Below are 12724 nucleotides of genomic sequence, written 5' to 3' on the forward strand. Positions count from 1 at the left end.
TGCTATTCTTGGTCATGGCTAAGCCACAGCTATGAGCTTCAGATAAGAGATACTTATTCTGCAGGTCTTCCTCTGCCTAATTTACAGCCTGCCATTCTAGCTTTATAAGTTACCTGATTTACAATTAAGTTAATAAAACCAAATGTGTCAATTACTGATGATTACATTCGGCCTAGTGGGCAATAGGAAGACAACTGGTTCTAAAAAGCAGAGAAATTAAACAATAGCTCTCCCCCATACTTTGTTCCCATCCTCTGGTATCCATATCCAAAAGCATATTATTTCTGACATATAGATTCCATAGAAATTGACTGACTTGTTTTTCTGCAATTTAAGACAATTATTTTATGGGTTGGTAGAAAACAGGTCTTGGCCTTCTTCTGATGGATAACTCTTCAGATAATTGAAAAGTTCTATTATATGTTTCTCTTAGTTATCTTTCTTTAACATAATCAACACATAAATTAGGCTTGATTTTGTCTGCTTATTTTGATTTTGTTGATCTTCTCTGCCCTTATTCTAATTTTTCTGCATCTTTGATACCACTAAGTAGAACTAGATAAAGCACTCAGCACTGAGTTGACCAACACAAAATATAATGACACTATTTCTAAAGTCATAATTTATCTTCCATGAATTTTTCAACATTACTTTTAAAATCATGTAAGCAGCCTTTGCAGGAATACATTTCATCAAGTTTATTCTTTTCCTTACAATTGCTAACATAAAATATACATAGGACTAACAAAATTATAGCATTTACTATTACGGAAAAATGTTAATAGGAATATTTTAGCATGAAGGAATATTCAGTCAAGTAACATTCCATTCCATGTCTGACATAGTATAGTTTATAAACAGATGTGCTACCACAATAACTAAGCCCAATGCAAATATTTAGTGAAAACTGCATCCTTTGAAAACTGCATCCCATTAATTCTAGTTTAAATCATTTGTGGCTACCTGAGTAAACTCAGTTATAATATTAATTGTAATTACAAAAAATACTGTCTTTTCAGGAATGACCATAACAAGGCAAGATCAAGCCTCAAAGAATTATACATTTTGCAGATTCGCAAAAAGAGCAAAACTATCCTACATTCTTTGAATAGACAATGTGGTTCTTGAAACTTACAGTTATGGCAAAGTGGAGAATCACCCATATGACACCTAATGATGTCACCAAGAGATCATAACGATTTCTTCTGCTCTGCCAAAATCCAGCAGGTGACATGGCAATAATTTTCATTGTAACCTTGCAAAAACAAATGTATATGTAAGAGCTTCTCTTTGTATTAAGCTGACTTTGTAATAATGCCGCTTGGGGGGTGTATGAAAGCCCTAATAAGCAGGCATATACATAGAATGAAGGCTACTGCTAAGCTTGTAAGCCACCCTGAGTCTTCGGAGAAGGGCGGGATATAAATGGAATAAAAATAAAAATAAATAAAAATAATCATGAATGATTCCTCAAAATTATGTTTTAATAATATTCAAATGGATAATTATTGAAAATAAATTTAACTATTGGATTAAAATATGTATAAGCAAAAACAAACCTGATATACAAGAAAATGTTACAACATATACATATTTTACTAGTCTTTGGTTATAATTATTAATGCAGAAAAAGAAACCTATTTTAATGTTTGATCGATTACTTTATATCTAATCAGCAAAAAATTTTTTACATGAACACAAGAAATTGGCAAAGCCTCTCCTTTTGCTGTTCATTATGATTTTAATTAACTTAATTCTGTGGTGTTTTTGTCACCATCTATTAACATGAACCAAAGCCGATACAGGAACAGTGATTAGATCCCCATATTTAGATATTTTAGATAAACCTTATGAGTAGGGTACTAATACTTCTAAAATCCTCCATTCAAACCCAAAGACTTCATTTGCTTGCAAAAGCACCACCTTTTTTCTTGGATTGTGTGTCATGAACAGCAGAATGGTTACAGCTTCAGACAGGCAGTCCTGAAAATTATAACTAATCTGTATACCTTTCAGATAGGTTTTAGATCAGGACATGGTACTGAGATGGCATTGATGATGCTCGCAGATGATCTCTGGTGGAGCTGGGATGGGGGTAGTGCATCTCCTTGATCTTATTGAATTTTGATACTATGGTCAATGACATTCTTTTGTACTGCTCACAGGGTTTAGGAGTGGGAGATATGGTGTTAAGGCAGTGGTTCCTGTAATCAGGTCCAGGAACAGCTTAAGTTCAACCATGACAAGCTGAATAGTTATGGGTATTTGGAAAACCCAGTACAAAAATATTTCATTTTTAGTTCTGAATGGGGTTGCACTTCTTTCGGAATTGGTGTGCAATTTGAAGACTACTTGGATTGACAACTCTTGGATAGGACCACTTTCATACAAATTCATCTAGTGTATCAACTACACCAAAATGCCTTTAAGGCAGTAACTTACCACTGCAATGAACTCTACATGGGACTGCCCTTGAAGACTATTTAGAAGCTGTAGCTGGCCCAGGATCAGAAGCATGGGCAGTTATCGGCATGCCATGGTATGGCCAAATAACATAATGTGTCTGCTAAGAATGTCAATAGTAGGCAATGGTTAACCAACAGGCTTCCAGATATAATTTGGGATGCTAATGATCATTTATAGAACTTTTCATGAGTTATCTGGGGGACTGCTTGTCTTCTCTCCTGTGTGGTCTGGCGAAGTGGACAGTGCCATTTGATGGGAATCAAGAAAGTGAGCCTTTCCTATTATAGTGCCTATCCTCTGGAATGATATTCCCTCAGAGATTCATAATATAAAACCCTCACTTTTACCTTATTTAAGACAGCCCTTAAAACCTGGCTTTTCCCTGGCCATGAGTTAGAGTAGAGGTGGACTCCTTATGAAGACAACTGGCTTAATAAAATCAATGTTATGCTTCTAGACATCTGCTTTTTTATACATTTTGCATTGTATTGTTTTAAATTTATATTATATGCCACCTGGAGTCATAATGGACTCAAGTGAGTTATAGATGTAATTAATAAATAGCATCTATATTATCTTCTAATATTGTAATGTACAATAAATGACACAAGACAAATCTAATCTGAACTTATTTACAGAAATATTGAAATATATTACCTCTAGAACAAATATGAAGGTGAAGACCACTGACATTGCAGCTAATGGACCAGTTACTGGATCTTGATCATCCCACTTATGCAAAAGAAAAAAAAAAGTTTATGAAAAAATATCTAATTTTCTTTTCTGTTTAAAATTCTACCACTGTTGTTCCTGTTTATTATAAACACAGCGATTTTCTCCTATTTATGCTCATTTGTAAATAATTAATAAAGCACCTTAAAAGTACCTTAACAGATAATAGCACAGACTGGGCCAATACAAGAACTGCAATGGTTCTCTTGAAAAATGGGTGTTGGGTTATATCATACATTTTAGCTCGGAATCCATCATTATCTGAAAAAACAAAATAAAAGCATAAGTTTATATAGGACAGAATTTGCAATGACTTCTACAATTTCCCCCCCTCAGTGCAGCTGTTATTTGTGGGCACATATTAGTCAACACAGTATAATATTGTTACTTTCATGTGTGAGCAAACTAGATAGATTTGAGCCCTACAAAGCTGGCTTTAGAAAAAGTTAAGAAACATGAGACATTATTTCTGATGAATGCTGGGTAATTAATAAAGCCAAAGAATACACACAAAAAAGAATTAATTGATCACAGAAAGCATTTTATTGTATTGGCCATACCAAGATGTAGAATGTCCTTAGGAAAATAGAAAGAATAACTTTCTCCTCATGTGGAACTTACACATGTGACAGGATGTCACAGTCCAGACAGAAAATGGCAAAACAGACCAGCTCCAGGATGACAAAGGAGTGAGATAAGGCTATATGAGAGCCATAATGGCACAGTAGTTAGAATGACGTATTGCAGGCTAACTCTGCTAACATTGCCAGGAATTTGGTTCCTTTGATCCCGACTGGCTCAAGGTTGACTCAGCCTTCCATCCTTCCGAGATTGGTAAAATGAGGACCCAGATTGTTCGGGGCAATACGCTGACTCTGCAAACTGCTTAGAGAGGCTGTAAAGCACTGTGAAATGGTATATGTCTAAGTGCTATTGCTATTGCTATATACTCGCTTATTTATTCACTCTATATGCTGAGTATATTTTGAAGCAGGCTTGAATGCAATGAGTGTAGTTTTAAAACTGAAAGAAACACTTCCATACCTTGAGCTGTATTAATGACATTACTATGATATCTGAAAATGCAAAGGATCTGCAAGGTTTAGTTATGAAAGTCAAGGAGCACAATGAAAAAAGAGGAAGTTTAAATGCAAAGAATAATGATAAAGATAACAATACTCAACCTTAAAACTGACAATGAAGATATTGAAGTGGTAGGTAATTTCTGCCTTTTAGGATTATCAGTAAAATAACTAGCTGTCCAGAGATACACTGTAGACTAGCACTTGGTAGGATAGTAATGAAGGCCTTGGAAAAGATATTTAGATACTGTGATATGTCTATACCTTCAAGATCTGAAACATGCAGGCAATAGTTTTCTTTATGATATTCTATGGAAATGAAAGATGGACTTGAAGAAGAAGCAGGATAGAAAGATTATGGATGCTTTTGAACTTTGGAGTTAGAGAAGGCTCCTGAGAATATCATAGAACACAGAAGATGGAATAATAGGATGAAAGGTACCTTGGAGGTCTTCTAGTCGAACCTGCTGCCCATGGCAGGACATCCTATACCATTCCAGACTCTCTTTGGGCTTGATCGGATGGATACACATGATCATAGAAAGAATAACAAACGAATAGAACAGAATGTCTATTGAGATTCTCAGTTATCCAGGTCATGGTTGCTCCAAAGATGCTTTTTCAAAAGCCAACTGGACATTTCCTTGAAGACATTTCTTTGAAGACATTTAGCTTCTCATCTGAGAAGCTTTTTCAGAACTGAAGACACTTCTTGGATGAGAAGTGAAATGTCTTCAAGAAATAGCAAAGTTCAGTTGTCTTTTGAAAAAGCACCTTTGGGATAATGGAACAGAATAATAAAGTTGGAAGGGACCCCAGTCCTCCAGTTCAACCCCCTGCTTAAGCAAGAGATCCTATACAATTTCAGACAAATGGCTGTCCAATCTCTTCCGGTGATGGATCACCCATAGCTTCTGGAGGCAAGCAGTTCCACTGGTTAATTGTTCTCACTATCAGGAAATTTAGTTCTTCCCTCCTTGAATAGCTTTCATCCATTGCTTCTTGTCCTGCCTTCAGGTGTTTTGGAGAATAGGGTGACCAACTCTTCTCTGTGGGAGCCCTTCAAACATTGGAACACTGCTATCATGTCAACAATAATGGATCATAGAACAAATTAATCTAGAGTTCTCAATCCAGACAGAAATGATAAGGCTCAAATTATAATATTTGGACATGTTATGTGAAGACCCAATTCCCTTGAGAAGTCTATAATGATGGGAAAGATGGTAGGAAAGAGAATAAGATGGCCAGCAACAATATGAATGACTCAGTTATAATGGTGATGAGTGCATTGCTGGAAAACCTGAAGGATCATTTTGGGGATGAATCATCCTGAAGGTTGCTAAGACTCAACTTCAAGATGATGGCACATAGTGACTTAAACATTTGATCATATGCATTATCACTTAGTGGTTTTATTACCTTTTGAATCTGAGTTTTAAACATCTAGATACCTGGACGTGGTGGGAGGTGAAGAGGCTGTGCTATCTTTAATCTGCTCTTCAGATCTTCCCATCGCCTCTGGTCAACTGTTAGTAGAGCTGTTCCCTAAAACAACAGGAGCCATTACCACCAAAATGTATTTGCTTTTTTCTTATCATATTCATTATTGGAATGAATAATCATTAGGGATTCTTTCAACTAGGGAATTGTGCTCTATTTTGCTTCTGTTTTAGGGGTTGTTTTCTAATTCCTCTCTCTCTCTCTCTTTGTGTGTGTGTGTGTGCGCGTGCGTGTGCGTGCGTGCGCTTTGTCCATTTTTTAAGTTAAGAGTCTTACTAAAAATTTGGTAAATCATATCCAGGTTGTGTACCTGGTAAGAACAACCAGAGGGGAAAAATGCTTATAGCAAGACTAGAAATGTTATACTTACTGTAACTCCATTAATATAAATTAATCCTCTAAATACTTAGGTATGCAATACATTACATGTGATGCAAAAAATAATTTTATAATTGAAAAAATATCCCTGCTGTTTAATATAAACACAACTGTATGTTAGCTCAGCAATATTATCTGATTACACATGAAGACATTTAAAAGTAACACAATATAAACATGATTACTGTAGAAAAATAGAAAATCTGCAGTGTTACCTTGTTTTCATTGAAATTAGCAATGACAACTCCAACAAAAAGGGTAAGTCCAATCATGCAGCCCAGGAATACAAAAACATGAATGTAGATGCCATGAATCTGCAACATAAAAATGTATCAATATTACATTTGTCTTATTAATAAGAATGAATAGGAAAAAATCTGACAGGTCTTACAGATTTGAGGAAAATACTTACTGGACCCACACGATGAATGATGACATCTCTGACTTCTACCCACCCCTTTAATGACAGGACTTCAAATAATGCCAGCATTGCATTACCAACATTGTCAAAGTTAAAGTTTCGAGGGTTAGCCCTGCAATACAACACAGAAATGAGGAGTAAAAAATGTTGTTTGCCAACAGTATATCCTAAAACAGTGCCAGGTTAGTAACCTGTTACTCCCCAATGTGATTCTCTTGTTCTACCCTCTCCTGAAATTCCCTCCATGATGTTGATCTTTTGTACTCCTTAATTCTGAAAAAGAGTCCTTTTTGGGGTGGGGGGGATTTTTGATGGAAGAAATTGACAAATGGCAACTCAAGAGAATTAAGCAATGCAATGAATCAATTGCTCTTTTGTTATTTACCCTACAATAATAATCTCTAGATATATTGTCTTTTGGACAGAAGACGCATTCCAATGTGGCTGTTGAATTTAAAGATTTGAGACTGGAAATTAACATTCCATTGGATTAATCTACTGGAGTAATTCTATTAATCAACACTAATAATAAATCTATATTTAAGGCCCAAAACACATTACTTACCAGACACGAGGCACCCAAAATCCAGGCTTTTTTTCACCAGGTCTTAGCTTCAAATTCAGATTTTTGGAAACACTTACATTTATTCGGAATATACCATGACAATCTTCCTGTCAGAAATACAACATCACATTTTGTATAGAAACCAAAATGCTTTATTTTAATATATGTCAATAGCATACTGTAAACAAACAAGAGTTATGCCTCAGTTTAGGGAATCTGCCATTTATGTTCAGGAATGCAGAGAAGCTAATCTATGCATGAAGAAGACAGAACTTATGGTGAGAATTTTTCCCCCAGACTTTAAGCAATATTTTCCTTGACTGAGACCACACATGTATTGCGAGCAACATCAGATTTACAGTACCAGAGATCTGCTTGGACAGCTGGAGGAGTGAGTCTGGATTCTGGAACTCGTTCAGTTAAACTGTTCCCTCTCAATGCTTGAATTCTTACTTTTTTTATTTTTATTTTAATCCCATTTATATCCCGCCCTTCTCCGAAGACTCAGGGCGGCTTACAATTCAAAGCACAAATCAATGTGCTTAGCAATAGCCTTCATTCTATGTATATGCCTGCTTATTAGGGCTTTCGGGGCCCCCCAAGCGGCATTATTACAAAGTCAGCTTATTGCCCCCAACAATCTGGGTCCTCATTTTACCTACCTCAGAAGGATAGAAGGCTGAGTCAACCTTGAGCCTGGTGGGACTCGAACCTGCACTAATTGCAGGCAGCTGGTGTTACTTAAGGAGGCATTAGCCCACTGCTCCACCAAGGCTGTTGGGAAAGGCACAATTATTGGATTTTACTGTTCTCACTAAGCTAAATACTGAACCTCATCAGTTACATAGCCGATCCTTGCTTCTATTTGTCACATTTTGTGATAATTTATTATTTAAAAGTTGTTTGATGTATACACCTATGTTTACGCTTAGATAAGCATATATGGTAGAAACCATTGTGAGAGGGCAATATTCTAAAAGGGAATCCAGAAGTATTTTTAAACAAATGATGCAGAGGGAAATGACTTGTCTTCACACAACGTATACTTTCAGTTCTATGCCTTTTTTTAGTGTTTCTACATAACATCACCATAAATTAAGCCTCATCAGCTGATTAAAATGAGTGAAAGAAGGAGGAGGAAATTATCTAAGTACAAAAAACTTGCTCTTACTCTTGCAGTTATATGGGGATCATTGCACTTGGCCAGTTTCCCAGCAAAAAGTTGAACTCCAAAGCTTGCAAAAACAAGCATTAACGTCAATAAAAGGATTGAAACCTGAAAAAAATATAGGAAAAAAAAGTATTTTTCTCTTATATTTTCTATAACAATAATCACCATGCAATGACTTTCATTACAGAACTGCAAGGAAGAACTGATTACTATAACAGTGTTTTTAGGATGGCAGCTAAGTGGTTTCTTCTGTTCATGTTTTTTCCATCCTTCTTTTCATATACACTAGGAAGTAAGCTTACTATATTCAAATTTACTCCCCATCCTATTCAAATAACTTGCTATATATTTCATGCATTCAAGCAGGTGCACAATCAAAAATGTCCTAATGGACTGGCCAATTTATTCTGCCAGTCATGGCAATCAGATTTATCTATAACTCTTTAAAGGCAACCCATATGCTTATATCAAACCATGCCATTCACACATAGCAAAGTACAAAGTTAACTTTTAACATTTGCTAAAATTTGGTATTCAGAACTTGGGGAGAACAATGGAATATGGCACCGCAGCAGTTCATTTCTTTGTGTAAACATGGGAAAATTTAATGCATTCTTGCAGAAATGTAACATTTTTCCCAGTACAAAATATCACCTATTATTTTTTGAAGAAAATGTAATACCTTCATAGTAGTAACATTGTATTCTTAAAGAAACAGACTGCCTGCTTTAAATACATAGCTATGGATGTGATTAGAGGTTATAACTGGATGGATTCACAAGCAATTACAAAGGACAAGAACCAAGGAGATTAATTCGTTAAACTTATTTGTAGACCTCTGATGAAATATATGTATTGATGGTTTCCCTTATAAGGATATTTGAAATGAGAAACCATACATAGTACTCACTAGAAAGATTTCTTTGAAGCCACTAAATAGTTCCCGAACAACTTTTCTCATCTGAGGCACCAGTTTAAAAATACGAAGGGGCCGAAGACACCGTAGGACCATTAGCAGCTGAGCTCCTGATTTAGCAGGAACATTCTGGGGCATCCAGCAGAGAAATATCAGGCTTACCTTTGGAAAGAGAGAAAATAACCTGAATTATAATATGAGTTTTAATGTGTATTTCATGCATACACTAGAGGTAGTCCTTGACTTATGACCACAACTGAGCCCAAAATTTCTGTTGTTAAGTGAGACATTTGTTAAGTGAATTTTGCCACATTTTACCACATTTCTTGCCTACGTTATTCAGTGAATCACTGCAGTTGATAAGTTAGTAACCCGGTTGTTAAGTGAATCCCCATTGACTTTGCTTGTCAGAAGGTCGCAAAAAGGGATCACGTGACCCTGCAGGATACTGCAACTGTCATAAGTATGAACCAGTTGCCAAGTATCTGAATTTTGATCATATAATCATGGGGATGCCGGAAAGGCAAAAAACTTACAACTAAACAAGATCTCCTCCCCTCTCTTTAATACACTGTTTGAGAATGATAAAGTATGTACAGATTAATATTTTCTATTCACAATTCCATTTCCTGTTTTTTTTCTGATGAAAAATAGAGGGAAGCCATGGAAACAAAATGTAGAATATTCTGAATATTCTGAATACAGAATAAAGAAAATACAGAATACAGAATACTGCCAAGACATTATGATGGTGTCGATGCTGTTGCTGTGCCCTTCACTTTCAGAAAAAATCTATGAAGGAGGTGTGACAACTGCAAAATAAATCCTTAGTTCCATGATGAAAATAACATACTAATAAAACAATGGAATTTCTTTGTTTATTTTAAATATTCATAGTCTCCTGGCAGTATATTTCTGCAAATATGTTAGACAACAATTAAGTCTAATTGTTTATATATTATAAATATACAACTGAAGGCAATGGAACTTTATATGAAAATGATGTCAACTATGGATACAAATTATTTTTAACTCTTAACACAGGTCCTAGTTTTTACTGGTTTGAATTAACTTGAAGAACAAAAACTTACAAGGTATATAAAAATATCCATGACACCTCCAAAATCTCTGATGACTGCCGTTGGTGTAAAAAACAAGCCATCGGCCATAATCTTCAAGTTAAGTTCAATACTCATAAATATTACAAAAACATATTCAGCAATCTGAAAAACAAAGAAAAAACATTGACTGAAAAACAGTAAGATTTCCAAAATACTGTACCCAAACCAATTATTTTCAGAAAATTACCTGTAGTGTAGGTGCATGCATTACTCTTCGAAAAGGGGATTCAAACATCATTGAAATACAGGAACATATGGTGACAATGATCATTACCCAGTCTAGATAAGTAACTAATCCCAGCAAATCACTGCAAAATAAAATGGAACAAACTCAGTGGCAATGGGACTCTAGAAATTATAGAGTCAAATATAAGTTGAACTAGTGAAATTAGAGAATTTTCCACAATGTTGACATCTTAGAAATAATTATTCTAGAAAACATTTCAGGAAATAATTATTCTAGAAAACAGTTCTATTAGAAATTTAAGTTTGCAAAAAAGTGTACATCAATGTATAAAATGCATAAATTCATTTTTGCTTACTAAAGTTGATGGTATTTTGTGTTTTTAACTGCTCCGGTAACAGGATCTGTTTTAGAGCTGTAACAGAGAAATTTTTTTAGAGTTCTATTGTTCAGTTTTTATTATACAAAGCTGTGTTACAAATATACAAGACAATCTGCATTTGAGAATGAAGAGTATTTTTTTAAATAAACAAAACCACAAATTCATAGCCATTTGGGGATTGAACATTTTCATTTATGATCCCAGAACTCACAGAAATTTGCTTAAATCTAATGTTAATAGATATAGTTTAGATTGAGACTTAATTTTAAAATAAGGTGACTATTGGGCACTGGGAACATATAAGTACAATTTTTCTTTCTTTAATTAATAGCTACATTGGCTACTCCATCAATGGAAACAGAATTTGTGACTTAATATATCCATTCTGAAATATCAAGACAATTTATATTGTATTTTATACTTTTAGTTCAAATCAAAGTCCCTAAATCCTTCCTCAGACTGATGCTGTCTAATATATTGTTTTGGATCTCTGAGAGTAGATGTTCCAGAACTGGATGGCAGCAGGTATTCTATAGCAGTTCCAAAGTTTGTATGACTTTAGGTTTGCACTATATCACTTCTGTTTAAGTTGTCATCACTATCCCCCTAATAATAATAATAATAATAATAATAATAATAATAATAATAATAATAATAATAATAATAATAATAATAATAATAATTTTAGCTGAGCACATGCAATTCAGGAATTTCTCAGGGAGGGCTTTGGAGTCCAGGCTGGTTGACTGGAAGGCTTTGTGAGAACTGTAAAGTACGAAGTGAGGTCATGTTCTCCTCTATCAGCTGCCACATTTGAAAACTTGTACAATATTCAAATGAGTGTCAAGGGCAATCTGCATAGAAGGCATCACAACATTCACATCCTTGAATTCATTTGCAGATTTTGAAAAAAATATATATTCTGTCACTTTATATAGCAAAAGCAGTGCAGACAGATTTCCTAGTTTTTGTTTGTGATTGAAAGAGTAAAATAAATAATAAAACCAAGAGACATTTGCAAAATATGTAATTGCTGGCTATACTAAAATGTCTCAGATTAGTTGTTGATGTTATTTTGCGGAAGCTTTTTAAAAACAGAAGATAGTGAATCAAAGCAAACACCATCATAAGTTACACATATACTTACGCGTTAAAGCGAGCTCTAACTACAACTCGGCAGAAATTCCTAAATCTGTGTTCCCGGCCCACTATGAAAAGAGGCTTGTCAAAATAGGGGTGATTCTCCCGCAACTCTTCTTCCTGAACTTTTCTTTCAAGAACAACATGATTACAGAGACAGCAATCAATATATATATATTTTTCTAATTTCTTTTGGATAGCAGCTATATCTCAACTGTAGCACAATTGAGACAGTGTTAAATGTGGGCTTTAGAAAGCCTCTGGTAAGCTATGATGATTATTTAATGGTTACTATCAAGTAGCCCCTAACTTGTTAGGGTGCAAGTCAGATGATTAGGAGATAAAATAAGCTGGGAACTGAAACCAAAAATTACACAAAGAGTCCTATATGTAAGACCCAGAGAGTGAACCTAAAAGATTTCAATGCATAAGTTCTCTTTCTATGTGAAAAGTTCACAGAATTGTTGAGAGGCTGTAGCTGCTTCTCAATGAAAGGGCCACCTTGAAGGAAACATGGAACAATACAAGAAAGTACACTTGAACAAGAAATGATTGTCTCTTGAGAGACCTTGAACAAGAGTTCTAACAATCTCTCAAACAAGAACTTGTTTGTTTGCTTGCTAGTAGAGAAACAATCACATTGCAAGTGAATAACGAAGCTCC

The 12724-nt window shown here is 35.0% G+C and overlaps 1 protein-coding gene across 3 annotated transcripts in view; it reads right to left on the minus strand.

The window, feature by feature from the left end:
- The window catches only part of NALCN (sodium leak channel, non-selective), a gene marked incomplete at both ends in the record, with an annotated part of 234296 nt that overhangs the window by 17320 nt on the left and 204252 nt on the right, over positions 1 to 12724 (minus strand). For all 3 annotated transcript variants that reach the window (XM_081326644.1, XM_081326643.1, XM_081326642.1), the window contains 13 exons: positions 1136 to 1255; positions 3124 to 3198; positions 3353 to 3459; positions 5735 to 5828; positions 6377 to 6475; positions 6574 to 6694; positions 7148 to 7254; positions 8319 to 8423; positions 9229 to 9396; positions 10326 to 10457; positions 10543 to 10663; positions 10898 to 10954; positions 12069 to 12191. In XM_081326644.1, the coding sequence (XP_081182770.1) occupies positions 1136 to 1255; positions 3124 to 3198; positions 3353 to 3459; positions 5735 to 5828; positions 6377 to 6475; positions 6574 to 6694; positions 7148 to 7254; positions 8319 to 8423; positions 9229 to 9396; positions 10326 to 10457; positions 10543 to 10663; positions 10898 to 10954; positions 12069 to 12191 (1429 nt within the window). The remainder of the gene's footprint in view (positions 1 to 1135; positions 1256 to 3123; positions 3199 to 3352; positions 3460 to 5734; positions 5829 to 6376; positions 6476 to 6573; positions 6695 to 7147; positions 7255 to 8318; positions 8424 to 9228; positions 9397 to 10325; positions 10458 to 10542; positions 10664 to 10897; positions 10955 to 12068; positions 12192 to 12724) is intronic.

This window comes from Vipera berus, assembly GCF_964194415.1.
Source record: "Vipera berus genome assembly, chromosome: 4".
NCBI lineage: Eukaryota > Metazoa > Chordata > Lepidosauria > Squamata > Viperidae > Vipera > Vipera berus.